Genomic DNA, 18,673 nt, shown 5'->3' on the forward strand with positions numbered 1-18,673 from the left:
GATATTAAAATATTTTAATACCTTCAGAATACTAATTACATACCATAAAATAGGAGTTTTTACGATGCGGAAGCCTATCTAGAAAAAGAATTTTAGAAATCAGCAATGGGATTCTGTAAGCTCTGTAGCAAGAAATTTCCTATCGAGCCTATGCTATTTGTATACGATTGATGAGTCACTAGACAGGGAAATGTTTACAGAATCGCACTGCAGATACCTATTACGCTACTAGGAGCCCCCCATTGTGAGACAGATATAAAATAATTTTTATATACCTATTCCATAGCCTATTTTTTTAAATGTCTGTAATATTTATAATAAACTTATTTTAACGAGTAGAAGTATTGCACCAGCATCAAAATTAACACTACTTGTAAAAAACTGTTGCTCCTTGAGTTTGTAATAGATATAAACAAAATAAACATTCGAAAATAACTAAATCGAAGATATCTGAAAACTTTTGGTTGAAAAAGTGTTTTGCCATAACATGTTGGATACGATTAAAATATCTCAATTGATAAATATGCGCATAATGTTACATTATCAAACTTATTTGATTTCAGAATATTTAACAAAAACTTCCAATTTTTCGAAAGATTTAATTCAATCATTAGAACGTCTTTAACCTCAACTTAAAATAAATAAAACCAAAACAAAACATATCATATGATTTGGAACTGTCCAATCAAAGTGCTTACAGATCGAGCAAGCGCAGAAAACCTCCTCCCGAACAAGGATAGACTTATGTAGGAAATGCATTGACATTCTATAGCCATCCTTCAACATCGGGACAGGAATTTAAGCGGTACTCTCCGTATATTTTATTAAAACGTATTTGATTTATATGGAAGCATCCCCACCATGATGGAAGCGAAACCTGGTACCGCCGCGCCGGCACATGAACGTATTAAACAACAACAACAAAGTTGCAACAGAGAAACCTTGGAGAACTCTTAAGAATCAAATGGTTCCACCATGTCTCAAACGTATCAGTCCTTGAAAAACCTGGCTACAAGAACGTTAGTCATGTAATAGTCAGTCTTAAAAAACCTGGTTACATCCCGCTTAAGATGGGCTGGTCACGTATGCAAGGATGCAAGAAACCAAAGCCAACCAAAATCTGTTCTTTACGGTAAGCTTGTAGACGGTAAGAGGAAACCGGGTGAATGACTCAAAAGGTACAAGGATATTTTCCACGAAAACTTACAGGTAAAATCAGTGGGAAGACGCAGCTGCACAATAGAAGGCAATGGAAAAGAATTGTAAGTTAACCCAGTTAACAATGATAACCAAAAAGTAAAGAGACAACAAAGTAATGAGATTTTTGAATGTCTGGAGTGAGGAAGAAAGATAACATCAAGTATCGGGCTTTTCAGTCACAGAAAAGCTTATGAAAGGAAACGTCTTTCGTAACCATCTTCTGACCACTGTGTACAGTATTCAGAGCTGATTGCTCCATACATGTTTGGCAATACAAGATTTCTGGTTATCTATTGTTGATAGATTTTTTGATGTTCGTTGACATTGTTTTGGTTGTATATCTTGATCTCGCCGAAATAAGTCGCATTACACACACGTAAAATTATGTGAATGATAATGGGCTAGTTTGAGCTATTTTTAACTTTGTTTTGCTTAAAACTTTGTTGTTTGGCACTCTTTAATGTTGCCGAAGCCATGACTTAATAATGACGAGGAGCTTTTAAAACAAGAAGGGTCTAAAACAGAATGCATACGTTGGCAGAGTGGTTGAAAAAAATAACAGGCACAAAACATCGTCCACCCACCCATCATTAATGAAAGCAGAGTCTTCAAACACAGACTGAAAAAAAACATTTATTGCATTTCATAAAGAAAAAAAACTCAGAAAATTGAATAAAGATACCGTTAAACGTTGGTATCTTTATTCAATTTTCTACGGCATTTAAGGCAGCAACAACTTTAAGAAAAAGAGTTTCCCCCTAATGAAGGAAATAAACTGTATTTATATAATTTTGAATGAATGAGCCACTTGAAGCCCGGCTGGGATAACATAAAACATGACTTAGCACGTCAAGATATTAAAGTCCAATATAACAAAGCCTGCATGGGCATACTGATAATCCATAAACTTGTCCTAAGCTTCAATACTGCAACGAAAACATCATTATTTACATGGAAAATATAAAGAAGCTGAAGAAAAAATTGAAACTGACAGAAAGAACAAATAAATCCAAATGTTCCATAGATGCATGTGTGCGTGCCCTAAATATATTGATGGAGTGTAGCAATATTGCGTTAGCCTGGGTATCGGGACACGAAGGACACAAAGGCAATTAAAAAGCAAATCAAATGGCTAAACAAGGCTCATTAATGTCATTCATACGTCCAAACTCCTTCTGCGGTGGTGCTAAGACTGATTAATAACTATCTTAAATGGTGGAAATTTTCACCAAGCCAAAGGCAGGCGAAATCGGAATTCCTGATAAGCAAAGACAGAAAACTGCCAAAACTATAGTGGTTGTACTAACAGAGCATTGTAAGCTTAAGAGGCATTTAGAGATGATGGGATTGACGACCAACAACAAAATCATGTGCAGTTTTACCAATCAGAAGATGAAACGCCAGAGCACAGTCTATGTCAGTGCGATAGCTTGATAGCAAATGGGGATTCTTTCTACTAATTGCAATAATAAGCGATTGTCAAAGAGCTCTATAAAAGGGTCTGTCTCCAAGTTCTTACACTTTTTCAAAAGGATACGACTGGAAATAACCAAAACATCAAAAGAAGACCACAATAGATCTGAAAAGATTAAAGTGGCCGACTATAAGAGGTTTTGTAGTAGAGATCTGTAAAGCTCACAGTAGAACAGAGTAATAGCCACTTCAAAAAATCTAATTTAATTTAATCGATGGACTATTTAAAAAAACGTAAATCACGATCATTTTAAATCGAACTATACGATAACTGTCAAAGATCTTCCTTGTCTTAACGAACACCTCAGTAGATTGAAGCTGAGCGAAGTGAAACAACGGCGAATGCAGATTCTGTTAGGAAAATGACGAAACACTAGAAGCCTTATCACTGAGTGCAGCGAGTCAACCTTTCGTTCCATAAACTTTGGTACGACTGATGTCGGAGATGGAGAGCTGGCCTCTGTGTGCCCTCTCAGATACTGGCTTTTGTCAAAGCCCTGAGACTGTATGATGAATTCTAACTCAAGAAAGGGGAACACACAATAGATCTGTAAGATCGCGGTGATTAACACCCCTCTTAAACATTCTACATACGATAATTACCTGATATCGATGAGACCAAAACCATCTGTTCGTCCTTCTTTTATAATCATTTTCGTAACTCCATCGCATCTAAAATATTCCACGCACATATGAATGCCTTCGTCGCTACCTTCTCCGCATCTTTCCAAAGCTGTTATGCTTCCAGGCGGCGGAGATGTCACTTCTACTAAATTTTCAAATGGATTTCTTGAAACGTTCTTGGAATCTCCATAAATGTCACTTATCGCCTTTTCTAAATCGTCCTGACCATAAACGATTCCTACTGTGAAGATTAGTAGTGATAATAGCTTCATTGCTGAAACAGTAAAACTAAATTAAAAATAAGTTTTTATTTATGCTATACAATACTTAATTATCCGAATAGTCTCGCTAGTCTCGCTACAAAATGTTACATTATTAACTTAACTTACTTTTATTATTAATTTTACGAGATTAGTTATACCGGGTGTTTTTCAAAAGTGGCTCGTCTCTATAACTGTTTTTTTAGATAAAAATTAAAACAAATTATACTTCTTAACGTTTTTAGAATAATTACATAACAAATTTTTCGTGTATTCCAAGCCTACAAAAATAGGATTTGGTCATCTTTTAACCAACCAGAAAGACACAAAAAACATTAGACGATCAAATATATTTATCCAAGACCACTTGATTAAAAATTAGTGGTTATAACACAGCCATGGCACTTTAAAATAAAATTTAAAATACAATTTTTTTTAGTTGAAAATGTCAAAAGTTGACGTATCTATGATGACCATGATATGTCAACTTTTGACATTCATACATTATATCATTTTCTATCAAATAAATTAAAAAATACCGAGGAAAAATCAACAGTTGTTGTTATTTCCGATGAAACAGGAAGTGACCGAAAATAATTGAATGCGTCAATCAAGCCAGATTTATATCATATAGTAACATACCAAATCTCGTTTTTTTATCTCAAAAAAAAAAATAAAAATGTTATTGGGATGGGCCACTATTGAAAGACTATTGTAAACTCTAAAAACACATTCTATTGAAAAATGTAAGGGATAATGTAAAAACGAATAATAAATATTTTCTCTGGAAACAAATTACTATAAACAACATCAGCCATTAAAAACATTTAATTAGAACATTTACATATAACTACATACGTTTAATTATTATTCGTTCGGTATAAAAAACAAACAAATCATTATAAAATATGTATCTATTCTTAACAATTCCTTGAAATAGGAATATTATCAACAAATTCTCTGATCAGAATTCTCTATCGCATAAATAACAAAGTATATAATTAATTTGTTGGCATTGATTTTAGAATAATATACTACATACATATAATTAATTTAATTGATAGATATAAATTAGACCATAATTGTTATAATAACAAAATATGCATTTAATGTATTTAGGTATGTATACATATAGTTATTTTTTAACCATATACAGGGTGGAGCCCAAAATACGCCGTGGAGGCTCCAAGGAGAACGACAGTTTGTATAGAAATGAAATGTTGTGAGCATATGTAGGTTAATTCAGAGCACTTTTAAAAAATAAAAAGAGTTCTACAGGGTGTCCCCAAAAAAAGTTACATGTCAAAGTTGTGTTTTTTGTAACGGAACACTCTATACATTAATCGATTTTCGGATTCTGGGAGAAAAATAAAAGTAAGTTTTATCAGAGAAGTATATGACTAAAATGTAAGGTTTTTGAGATATGTAACATTTTCTAGAAATAAAGAACAATTTGTAAGTTACAATAAAATCTACCTAAATTAGAATTTACCCGGTATAGCCTAATATGTAGTTAAATTAACTATGGTACTTTAAATCAAATTAAAACTTGATCCAAAAAGTTATACAGGTAGAGACAAAATTAATATTGAACATTAGCAGCATGCATAAAAGCATGTTGCTTTTTTATTTTAAATGGAACACCCAGTATATTATTCTGATATTCAATGGAGAATTCATGTCTCTTCGAAACACTATCAAGGTTGCCTACCCCTCAAACAAAGATTTTCCTAGATATTTTCATTTACATGATTTGATCTGAGTAGATCTTTATTATTTGATAAAATCTAGATGGCTGGAATATGGTCTAACATTACTTCAACATAGCTGTCTAATTAGTCCAACTTAACAACTAGTTATCATTTTGTGTCAGTTAAAACAAAAAAAATTCTCAGATATTTCATCTTTTATAAACCTTTATGATGATTAAATAAATTAAATTACATCAAACAGAATTGATATGATTATATTAGTTGGTGAATGCAGTGTGCATTCACCAATTAATAGAATACTTAAATGCTCCTTTTTTTATCTAGTCTAGTTTTCTCCATTTTATCTAGTCTAGTTTTTTATGGGGATGTGTTAAAGACAGTGTTTACAAAACTCGACCAACTAGTGTCGACAACATGAGAGAAATTATTGTAGCTGTTTTTCGAGGTAGAAATCCACTATGCGTTTTAAAATGAAAAGTCCTTTTGAAAAGACATCATTTTATGCAGTTAACAGGGAAGGAAGCATTTTGAGCATTTGATTTCATCTAGCTAATTTTTGTCGCATAATTATAGGTTTATATCTAGTTTTAATTCTGTAATTAAAATATGTTTTAAACGTATCTTTTTATTACTCTTGAATATTTTACTCTACAATCTTTAATTCTTGTTAAATTAACAAAAGGCATATCACACAGCCACCTAGATTTTTTCAAATAATAAAGATTTACGGACGCAAAATAATAAAAAATTAAAATATCTGGGTAAATCTTTGGGTAAATCTTTGTCTGGGGGGTTAGGTTAGGTTAAGTTAGGTTAGGCAACCTTAATAACACAGATAACATAATCAGATAACATAATAAATTATATGTTAATTTAATATATTATAATTATTATATTATAATATATTATAATTATTATATATTAATTATATGTTAACTTTAAATAATTAAAAAACACAGATAACATAATAAATTATATGTTATCTGTGTTAATAATATTTTGAAGATATATAAATCCCCGTTGAACACCGTAAAAATATACTGGGTGTTCCATTTAAAATAAAAGAGTAAGTTGCTTTTAAATGTGCCTAATGTTCCATATTAATTTTGCCTCACCCTGTATAACTTTTCAGGTCAAATTTCAATTTGGTTTAATATACAATGGTTACTGTAATTAAATATCAGGCTATACAATGTCAACTAAAATTTAGATAGTTGTTATCGAAATTTAAAATTTACTCTTCATTTTTGCAAAATGTGAAATATGTCAAAATCCTTAGATTTTAGGTATATGCTTCTCTAATAAAACTCACCAACGAAAATCTATTAATATATAGGGCGTTCCATTAGAAAAAACACAACTTTGATGTGTAACTTTCTTTTGGGGACACCCTGTATAAGTCTATATATGTTTATAAAATGCTTTAAGTTAACCTACATATGCTGCCAAAATTTCATTTTGATATAAACTACAGTTCACCTCGGACCTTCCGCGGCGTATGGGAGGCGCCACCCTGTACAGGGCGTCAAAAAATAGTGTATAATAGTATATGTTAAAGTTAGGATTTTTTTTATGTAAAAAAGGTGCTCTTTGTTTAGTTCGATACCCGATGAACGGTTTTCAAAATATTTTTCGTTTAAAGTTCCGATGCATTGATTTTAGCATTAACAAATCAGGAGATTAATTTATTTAAAATTTCTTTACATTGTATCATTTCACTAATACTAAAATCGATGCATCGTAATCTTTAAACGCAAATATCTTGAAAACCGTTCACCTTTTCGAAATAAACGAAGAGCACCTGTTTTACGTAAAAAAACTAGTTTTTTATATCATTTGTTGAAATTACTGTATGTGTGCGAACACAGTGCAAGCAGGTTTGCCGCTTACTGGTAGTCAGCGCCAATCTGGGCACCTATTCTTGACATCGTTCGCAACTTTGCGTATACGCATCACGTGTATTGTTATAAACAGGGTATCCCAGAAATAAGTGCAAGTATTTTAAAGGGTGGTAGATCTCGATAAAAGAAACATATTTTCTCTTTATCGTTTTTCAAATAAGTCCAAAATAATGGAGTTATTTTACTTTGAAAATTTGCAAAAAAAAATAGTTTTTGCTAAAATTTTGAGAACCTTCTTCTTCATGTGCCTTCTCCTCATCGGAGGTTGGCGACCATCAATTGGAATTCCTCCCTGTCTTGAGCCAAACGGATAATTGCACTGGCCTCTCCTATATTAAACCACTGGCGCAAATTCCGCAACCAGGAAAACCGTTTACGCCCGATGCCTCGTCGTCCTTCAATCTTTCCCTCAACGATCAGCTGTAGGAAACTATAATTGTTATTTCGAAAAATATGACCAAAATATGCTGCTTTCCGTCGTTTTATTGTAGTCAATAAAACGACGAGATTTGTTTGAGAACCACTGGATCTTTTCTGGATTTTCTTTCTTGTAAATTTAATCTACTACCTATGTTGCCATATTATCAAGAAATTATTTTTTTTAAATAAAAACTAAAAAAAATTACAAAAAAATTCCAAAAATATTTTCAAAAAATTCTGAATTTTCAAAAAAAAATTATTTAGAAAAAAACCTCATAGGCGTGTTTCTGGGGTTGAACTATACTACCAGTTAAGTTAAAATACTTGCACTTATTTCTGGGACACCCTGTATATGGTTACATAGTAGCGCCGCGCCGCGCCGCCTCGCGCTTATAACCTTGAAAAATTAAAGCGTGTTATCAAATCGGCTAGTTCACAGTGAAAGCAGGCAGGCACCGTCAACCAGCGTTCATCGGCGTTCTCGCTTTTACCGGAACGAAAATTTATTTATTTCTGCTTTTGCACGCGCCGACGGCGCACAGGGGGTATTAAGAACTAAAAGTTGGCCAAAATTATGTTTTATGATTTTTTTGCTTTTTTGCTAGTAATATTAATTATTAATTAGAGGAGAGGTTGCTAATATGGAACCCCATTTTGTTTTTCCTACACAATATTTTTTCCTCTACTCTGAAACCCTTTCCACCGATCAAATAGGGCCATTCTGTGCAAAACCAAGCAATTGGATGAGGATGCTAGAACAAGAAAGTAATTTGTATATTATAGACGATATTTGAGCGAGGATGGGTGTTAATAGGGTAAAGACTATTTCCTTTAAGAATCTATTTAAATCAATGTTTTTTTTGGCAGTGGCAAATATTGGCAAGATTTTTGTGCATATTCCAATGCTGGAGACTTTAAGCATTGAACGGATACTAATTTCCATGCGGAATATTGCCGAATAGTCTTACACCTTATAAAAATGCCACTGATTTTTTAAATATAAAACATTATAAAAAAATAGAATAGAAGGAAACGTTTCAAAATAAAAATATGGCATAAAACAGAACAGAGCCAACAAACAAAGCTGGCTCTGTATCCATCATGACAGTTATTATGAACAATTTGCAAAAAAAGCACTACAAACAATTCCACTATTTTTATAATCTTAGAAATATTCAGAATACACTCAAGATAATTCATACTTTTAACTGAAATATATTATTTATTTGATAGTCAACTTACGACTTAAAAAAGCTAATAACTAATAAACGTGCTTACATTTATATTTATAGATTTGTATTCAGTTAAGATAATAAAATGAAAATAAAAAATATCACTTTTGGCCAGGTTTATAAACCAAATACACCTATGTGCGGCCCCGGCGAGGCGGGCGCGGCGTTTGAATATGGTTTGGTTAGGTTAGGTTAGTTAATCAGGTAAATTTCCTCTTAATTATCTACTTCGGAATCTCGCATCTCCGAAATAGCCATATACAATACACGTGATGCATATACGCAAAGTTACGCATCTGTGTATTGTTATATGGCTTTTTAAGAGATGCGAGATGCGAGCGATATTTGGTGATGCGAGTGGTCAAGAATAGGTCCCCAGAGACGGCGCCGGTTGCCGGAAAGCAGAAACCTGCCTCCACTATGTTCGTACCCTATCTATAAGATATATAATCCACCAGTAGTATATTCTGCACATAAAAATAAATAAAAAAGTTCGTATAAACGTATGTCCTAAAATGGCTTTGTTTCCGAGCTACAGGATGTAGAAGTTTCATTTTTATTTCGATTTTTTCTAAATAATTTCTGAGGTAACGTCAATATTTAGATGAAAATTGATGTCTATGAGTATTATGACATAAATGTTTTCACAAGGTTATGACAAGGTTTCAATAACCTTGCATCAAAATTTCTTTTTCAACCTTACACTACATGTTGCTGTGTGGAACATTAAGTTACCCTGCCTCCTTGCATATACCTCCCTACAATGGAAAAAGCAATGTTATACCTTGCTTTGCGAAGTTTTGGCAATGTTGCAGCAATAAAATCCTGCTTGTTTGGTATGTAGGTGGTGCCCCCCAACAAGTTGGTATCATATTGACATTGAAATCAAATTTCTCATATCAAAAAAACACCCAGATACCAATTTTCATCCGAATATTTACATAATAGTTCAGAAATTATTGGAAAAAAGTCGAAATAAAAATGAGACTTCCACACCCTATATCTCCGATTTAGGGTGGACATACATCTATATGAACTTTTTTAGCTACTTATTTTTATCGATAAGATATGCTGCCGAAGTTTCCCGAATACATTTCGGACCACCCTGTATATTATTACTTACATTATACCATATCAAAAACAGCAGGTTAGTCGTGACTGACTAAGTTAAGAAAAAAACTCAAAATTGAAGTGAGGATGCAGTCAATAATCACCACATAGTCTAATAAAACTACTTTTTCAAATTTGTCAAGCTTTCGAGAATTTTATTCCCATCATCAAGTCAATTAGCAAAAAAACATCCTCTGCACAAAAAGGCCTTAAAAGCTAGCATCGTATGACATTGGAATACAAGGACATTTCCTTTATAAAATATTAAAATACATATCCAACGACATTACTTTTCTTTTAAACACAAAACAAAAAAGATTTTTTTAAATTTACTAAACTAATTTCTACATCTCTCAAACATCATCTGATCGAGCTCGAAATAACAATGTAGAAATTAATATTTAATTACAGGGTGGCCCATCGAAAACGTTCGGCAAAGCATAACGGCCAAGGTATTTGTTTTTTCAAAAAATCCAAAAACACGTCAATTTTGTTTGTGAGGGGGACAACTTTTGCCTCAAAAATGGTTGCAAAATCTTCAACCCTCTAAGCGGGGGTGTCATCCCCCAACTTTTTTCAAACGGGAAGAGGGGTCAAGTGGCACCGCAACGAAAAGAGCTTTCTATTCTCTATATTTCCCCGTCGTTTTTGAAAATCGGTTGAGTCGTTGAGAAAATATGAAGGATTGAAATTTGAAAAGTTTATTTAAACATTTATCAGAGTAAATAATAAGGAAAAATTCCTTCGACCAATTTGAGATTGTTTCTTATTATTTCTAGATGTTTACGCATTTTTTCACTTGCCACAAGGTTGAACGATCAGGTGCGGTAGTTGCTAGATAGCTGTTCTGTGACTTGTGCGTTGAAGTTCTTTTCGATATCGTTAAACTGACCCACAATAGAATTTCCAAAAGTACCAGCCCACACGTTCAATTTCTGAGGGTTTTGTGTGTGCACGTCGTGAAAAACCCTGGGGTTGTCTTCAGCCCAGTACCGACAGTTGTGCCGATTAACTACACCGTTCAAAAAGAAAGTACACTCATCCAAAAAACACACATTAAATAGGAAATTATTATCATTCGCCACTCGTTCACTCATAGTTTCACAAAATTGCAAGCAACGATCAAAATCGTCTTCGTTGAGTTCTTGTACCAACTGAATTTTGTACGGGTGGAACTTGAATTTTTTTAATATCCTTTGGACACTTGTACGATTTACGCCGGTCTCATAACGGAACCAGTTTCGCAAAATTTTGCTACTAACTCGAGAACAATTTTGCCATAAAGGTGGTTGTCAGAATGGCGTTCATTGAATATCTGCACAACCCGATTGCCACATTCATTATTTTTAAAATAAAGTTCGATTATTTCCATTTTTCCTGCAAGTGAGTATACCATAATAATTGTTAAAAAATTTAACGATATTGAGAAGAACTTGAACGCATAAGTCACAGAACAGCTATCTAGCAAATTACCGCACCTGATCGTTCAACCTTGTGGCAAGTGAAAAAATGCGTAAACATCTAGAAATAATAAGAAAAAACAGCAAATTGGTCGAAGGAATTTATCCTTATCATTTACTCTGATAAATGTTTAAAAATCTTTTCAAATTTTAATCCTTCATATTTTCCCAATGACTCGACCGATCTTCAAAAACGAAGCAGGAAAGTATAGAGAATAGAAAGCCCTTTTCATTGCGGTACCACTTGACCCCCCCTCCCATTTGAAAAAAATTGGGGGATGACTTTTCAATCGATGAAAATTTCAATCCTTCATATTTTCTCAATGACTCGACCGATTTTCAAAACGAAGCCGGAAAGTGTAGAGAATAGAAAGCCCATTTCATTGCGGTACCACTTGACCCCCATTCGCATTTGAAAAAAATTGGGGGATGACACCCCCGCTTAGAGGGTTGAAGATTTTGCAATCATTTTTGGGACAAAACTTGTCCCCCTCACAAACAAAATTGACGTGTTTTTGAATTTTCTGAAAAAAAAATTACCCTGGCCGTTATGCCTTGCGGAACGTTTTCGATGGGCCACCCTGTAATGTGTGTTTTGAAAGAAAAGGAGACTATGAAAAAAAAAAAGAAAAGAAAACATAGGTTTTGGACGTCATACTTCTTGAAAACGAGAAACTCAGTACAACTGAGTCGTGATATAACAACAGATGATAGAAGTGGCCTATTTAGGAATTTCTCTAGAATGTCACAAGAAGACTTTCAATGCTGTGGTATTAATTATGGGTTGATTTTCATATTTCGGGTTTTAATCTATATAAATCAATCAATTTCAAGCACTTTTCATTATCCCACTCCATTTTTAATTTTTATCGACACAAAATGACACGTTCAAATTCAAATGGTCCCTGTTTGAAAAAAAATGTCGTTTAACCTTTCCGGGACCGTGCGGGGTATTTTAGGTACCCCAGATGCGTTTTTTCTTTAATAACTTTTACAATTTTTATTTCTTACTTTTTTCCTATTAGGTAATCCTAGAATATATATTACAAAACCCTTTTTTAACAAAAATAGCCAAATAATTTTTTTATTTTCGGCGAAAAACTGAAATTTACTGCCCGGGGTACCCTGCACGGCCTGCAGTGGTTCGAAGTCCTACACGCACTATTCATGTTTTTTTGTGTTGGCGACTTTGTGTTGGCGACTCTCAGTAACAGTTTAGCAGTCGTACGAGAAGGTTGTGTTAACGATCGTGCGTTTTGTCTGCCGGTTATTGAACGTTTTGTTTTGTTTTGATTTGACTTGTTTTTGTTCCTGACCCGAAATCAACTCAAAGTTCACTGTTCGTTTAAACTTGACTTTGTTTACTTGTGTTAGTTTTTTTGCAACATTAATTGATAATTTTTCGGCGTACTTGTTTCCGCTGTGCGTGAGTTTTAGCTTGTTTATACTTCCGAATTTTATTCAGCTGTCATAGACTTTTATTAATACTATTAATCATTTACATTATTATGGCTGAATTTAAGTGCGACTCTTGTCAAAAAATCCAAAAGGACAGTTATAAGGTTCGCTGTAGTGGAGAGTGTCGAAGAAGTTTTTGTATGACCTGTACAGGACTGGATAAGGCAACAACAAAGGTGCTATGTCAACAAAAGTACCACAACGTTAGATTTTTCTGCACTGTCTGCGATTCTCCTACATTAAAATATGTTCATGATAGAATTACACAGCTTCAAGAATGCCAGGTCCAACCAGAAATCATCGAAGCACTAGGATTCTGTTTAAAAAAAATATTGACATTTTTCCAGTCAAACTGAAATGTATGACATGCTGAGTGACAACGATTCCACGAAGTGGAAAATTTTACTCAAGAAAATTGATGACATATCCAGGATATCAGATACCACACAAGAATCCTTATTTAAGTCAATAAATGAGATAAAGCAAGACACATTCAATTTATCATCAATTTTAATGGACAACCATGATGTGTCTGTTAAAGTCCAAGTTCATGACCCATCTAAGGAAGAAATGGCGAAGGAAATGGCTGACCTTAGGCAGAGCGTTAAACAAATGTCGCTCACATTAGAAAAGCTTGTTACAAGGGATAAGACCTGTACAAATCATAATATGCAGCGGAAAAAATCCATTTCAACGCAGACGGGCCCTATAGATCACCAAAATAGTACAGCTGTTATAGATTTGCCAAAAAAAATAGTTTCACCCGAAATAGTGTCATCGCAACCTCCTAAGGCCGCCATAAGAGAAGACTGGAATTATGTGGTGGTGTCCAGAATTCCACCTTCTTACACAGCGAATCAACTTGCGCATTATGTTAAAGAAAAACTAGGAACCACCGATTTCATCAGATGCTTTCCAATGCTGAAAAATAAGGACAGTTCCCATTCCGATTTCAAAACTGGAGTGCAAAAGAGGTGTCACTTGGTGCAGCTTAAGGACATAAATATGTGGCCGCCGGGAACCATAATAGATTCAACCTCAACATCCTTAAGCCAAGCTTCGTTTACTTCTTCGGTTGAACCTGCTCAAAATCTCAAAATAAACATCATTGAGAACCGCAAGCTACCTCACCTACTTGACCCACCACTGGCAACTATGCCAAGGGAGGTAAGAACTATTAAGATTGGGTCTGACAGGGAGGCTATAGCTGCTTGCAAGTCCCTGGCGATGGAAAATCCAGAAATTATTGTGCAGGGAAGTGCGAAGAGAGATGGTTTGGCAGTTATGGACCCGATGACCCCACCTATAGTACGGCTGTCTCAGGACTCAGATGCGGTAAATGGACGTTACGTGTTGGCCAGGTTGAGGGACCCCTCCATTTTGAAATCTCTTAGGCTATTCCTTGCCTATCTTCACGACCAACCATCCAGTGTGTGTTTTGAAGGACACACTAGTACCAGCATCAAATTGATGCTTGCATCAGAAGGGCTACCTAGTGACCTGGAGTCCTTGCGTAAGTTGTACTACCGCTTCCACAACGCCTATGGTATTGGTTCAACTGAAGTTGATGCAGATCTTTCAGCTTTCAGGTATTCTTTTCTGCGGAGAGCCTTCTACGACTTCAAAAGATTAGGGAAACTCATGGCAAATATTATTCCAGTGGCTCCCCAAATAAGAGTAAAAATTTTTAGTTGAATTGACGCGAACAGAGGATCAAACACCCTCTGAAAAGTTAAGCGATAGCAAGCTTGGTCTACTCCTTATTAATATTCAGTCCTTAAGACATAAAACAGATGAATTATATCTTTTACTAGAAGAACTTGAATTAGATATCATTGCCATAACTGAGCACTGGTTAAATTTTGATGAGCCTGCGTTTGTTAAAAATTATACCACATTGGCTAGATTTAATAGAACAAATTTTTCTCATGGAGGTACTATGATAATGTCTTTAAACAACGACTTTTAACGAGGTAACTATAGTTATATAGTAGGTACAATGATTTGCTATCTGAAAAAGTATTCGAATTTTCTATTGTCCACCATAATGCTTATGACCTTTACATTATTTGTATTTATAGAACACCTGACTCTGACGTGTAATTATTCTGTCATAATCTACTAAGCTTGCTTGAGTCCCTGTCCTTAAAAAGCAAATTAATTTTGTGTGGTGATCCTAATATTAACTTTCTTAGTGTATGTGCTGCTCAGGAGTTTCTTCAGTCCATTTTTGATTCTTTTGGAATAGCCATGCATGTAGGCTCGCCTACCAAAATATCCAATACCAGTTCTAGTACTATAGACTATGTTGTGTCCTCTTTTGATCCTAACTCCATCGCCTGCAACGTCTTTAGCTCGGGTCTCTCTGATCATGAAGCAGTTTTAACTGAATTTTCGATAAAGTCCAAAATCAAAAATGCCCCTCGTAAATTATGCCGTATTTTTTCAGAAAAGAATGCTTCAGACACATGTAAAACAACCAACTGGGATACTAGCTCTTATGATGTCGACACCGAATTTTCTATTTTCGTAAAAACATTAACCAGTCTAGCGTTCAAATCCTTTCCTCTTAGGCCTATAAAAAATAAGCATAATAAACCTTGGATCACTAAAGGTCTACGCATATCTTCTAAAAACATACGTTCATTATATCACTTAAAAATATTCTCAGACAGTCTCTTCCACAATTACGTAAAACTATACAGAAAAATTTATCATAAGACTATAAGAGCCGCTAAGGACCTTTATTATAATAGGAGAATAGTCAATTCTGGTAATGTTGCTAAGAAAACATGGTCTATTGTGAATGAATTGAGAAACAAAGCTTCTTCGTCTAGCAATATCTCTACCTCACCTGAGAACCTTAACGATTACTTTGTAAATGTAGCGAAAAACTTAACTAATACCATATGTCCTCCTCATGATCCACTTTCTTATCTCTCTAATGATAATGTAAACTTACACAGTTTCTTTTTTTCGCCCGTAGTTCTTGAAGAGCTTCGGAGTACAATTAATACCATCAAAAATAAATCCTCTTCTGGGACCGACGGGCTAACTTTAAAAATGTTTTCGAATCTGCCAGAAAGCACTCTGAATCACCTAACAACTTTAATAAACATGTCGTTCCAAAATGGTGTTTTTCCAAAATGTCTTAAGACGGCAATAATCATTCCTCTGCACAAAGGAGGAGACAAAGATGAAGCTTCTAACTATCGCCCAATTGCACTCCTTCCAACGCTATCTAAGATCATAGAAAGGTTGGTTAAAAGAAGGCTGGTATCTTTTCTGTTTAAGTACGAAATACTTACTGAATATCAATTTGGATTTCTAAGCAACAAGTCCACAAATGACGCTATGTTTTCCCTCCTTAATAAAGTTTACTCCAGCCTAAACAACCATCATTCTACAGCAACAATTTTCTGTGATTTTTCTAAGGCGTTCGATTGTTAATCATAAGATCTTAATTAATAAACTGCAGCACTATGGGTTCAGGGGATCATCTCTCGGATAGTTTAAGTCGTATCTGAGCAACAGAATCAACTTGTGAGGGTGGATACCACGTTGTCTTCTAGCAAGCCAATAGAATGTGGAGTACCACAAGGCTCAGTACTAGGCCCTATTTTGTTTCTTCTTTTTATTAACGACATTGCTAACATAAACATCAGTGGCAAAATATGTCTTTTTGCGGACGACACTAGCTTCACTTGGAGCAACAAGGACATCGCGGCACTTCATAGGATTATATCAAATGACTTAATCACCATTAAATCTTGGTGCGATTCGAACCTCCTGAGTCTCAACATTTCTAAAACTAAGGCTTTGTCGTATAAAAACTCGTTGCAGCCTTTTGTACTTGACAACACCACCATTGACGTCGTAAAATCCGTAAAATTCTTAGGGCTTGTTGTGGACAATTCTCTGAAATGGGACATACATATCGAAGCTTTGTCGAAAAAATTGAGCTCTGCCTGTTTTGCATTAAGGTCTGTTTCTAAGGAGCTTAACTTGTCAGTGGCTAGAACTGTTTATTATGCACTTTTTGAGTCGCACCTCAGGTATGCCCTTCCATTCTGGGGTACGTGTTGTGCGGCTCAATTTGACCGCATTTTCAAGCTCCAGAAGAGAGCTGTTCGATATTCACTGGGACTAAACAGCAGAACTCATTGCCGGGGCTTTTTTAGAGAATTAAAAATATTGACTCTTCCTTCCTTATTTATATTTGAATCCGTTTGCCTAATACGTAAACATGTATCAGCTTCTCAAGAAAGGCCATCTCACACTTATCCACTCAGGAACACGGAGCAAGATCTTTATCTACCTACCCCACGCTCAGAGTTAGTTAAAAGTTCAAAATTATACAACTCGAAAAAAATGCACAATCACCTGCCATATGAAATCAAATCCATAACATCATTTTTTTCATTTCGCAAAGCATTGAACTCTTATTTACTAGACAAGGCTTTCTACGCCGTAAATGAATTATATTTGAATTGAAAATCGAATTTGATCTTGAAAACACTGGTCTAATGTTTGCTATTGCTATATTTACTAATGACATCGAAATTAATTTATTTAGAGGTCATTGATCTTTTGCTATAAACTGGCTAAATATTTTTGAATATTATTTTAATTTTTTTTGTTCTTTGACATTGTAAACATTTATATATGTTTATTTTAACAATAAGACTGACAATATTATTTGTATAATGTTTAGTATTATCTTTTGTTTGTTTGTTTGTGTACCTTGTTTTTTTTTTACTTTGTTTGTTAGTTTACCTTTGTCCACAAATTGAAAAATTTTTTGACAATAAAGGCATTTATTTATTTATTTATTTATTTGTATGAAGACGTAAACAAGTTCTATATTCAGTTTAGTGTTGGTATCTACTGTGATGTAGTAAGTTAGTGTGTATATTTATTGGAAAATGGCGCAAAAGGAATATACTGATGATGGGCTCACAAAAAAGAAATTCCTGCCGAATTTGCTTCTAGAGTTGCGAAGAGCAATCCTTCAGCACAAGGACTTGTACTTCTAAACGTTCTAAGAAGTAAATAAAATAGTAACAAGTTTCACAAAACTGTAAAAGCAGCAATAAAATAATTTCTTGCCAAAAGCACAGTTTCTATAAATCCTGCTAAAGAGATTCAACCTAATTCAAACCGAAGATGCGGCTTTTGCGCCAGATCACGTAAGAGAAAAACAAAAATATTATGTAATACATGCAAAAGCCCCATTTTTAATATTCTCGGCAAAGAATGTAAAACGTTTTTGACTGCCAAAATAATGTGTAGAAAACTAATAAGAGTTGAGTTTTAAAATTAAATGTTTTTTATATTAAACAAATACAAAATATTAAAATTATTGACGTTTTATTATTAAACTTTACAAATAAACCTGAGTGACAAAATATTAATTGTTTTTGAAATATTTCAGTGGAGTATCGTAGTTACCCCACACGGCCTGAAACGTAACTTTTTGTAGCACGGTCCCGGAAAGGTTAAACCTGTTTCCACAAACGCACAAACAGCAAATCCCTTTGATGTACCGACATCGGCCGGAACATCGCCAATCGGTTTGCGACCGTTCGCGAACGTTTGCAAACATTCTAAATCCACATCTCCACCGGACAAATAAATGTGTTTGCAAATATTGCTGATCATTCGCGAACATTTGCAAACATTATGCGCGCTTGGTAGAAACGCACCTTTATAGGTAACGGGTGTCCCACTAAGAATAGCTCTCGGCTGTATCTCGGAAAGTATTAGCCGTAGGGCTTACGGAAAAAAATATTTATAACTAAAGGGGCTATGAGAAATTGCTGG

At 34.4% G+C, this 18,673-nt stretch overlaps 1 protein-coding gene across 3 annotated transcripts in view; it reads right to left on the reverse strand.

The window, feature by feature from the left end:
* Positions 1–18,673, reverse strand: part of LOC115880042 (phenoloxidase-activating factor 2-like) — a 36,366-nt gene that overhangs the window by 13,896 nt on the left and 3,797 nt on the right. For all 3 annotated transcript variants that reach the window (XM_030897160.1, XM_030897159.1, XM_030897158.1), the window contains one exon: positions 3,277–3,571. In XM_030897160.1, the coding sequence (XP_030753020.1) occupies positions 3,277–3,569 (293 nt within the window). In that variant the 5' untranslated portion in view covers positions 3,570–3,571. The remainder of the gene's footprint in view (positions 1–3,276; positions 3,572–18,673) is intronic.

Source organism: Sitophilus oryzae, unplaced genomic scaffold, assembly GCF_002938485.1.
Source record: "Sitophilus oryzae breed Bouriz unplaced genomic scaffold, Soryzae_2.0 scaffold_1614_pilon_pilon, whole genome shotgun sequence".
Taxonomy (NCBI): Eukaryota; Metazoa; Arthropoda; class Insecta; order Coleoptera; family Curculionidae; genus Sitophilus; species Sitophilus oryzae.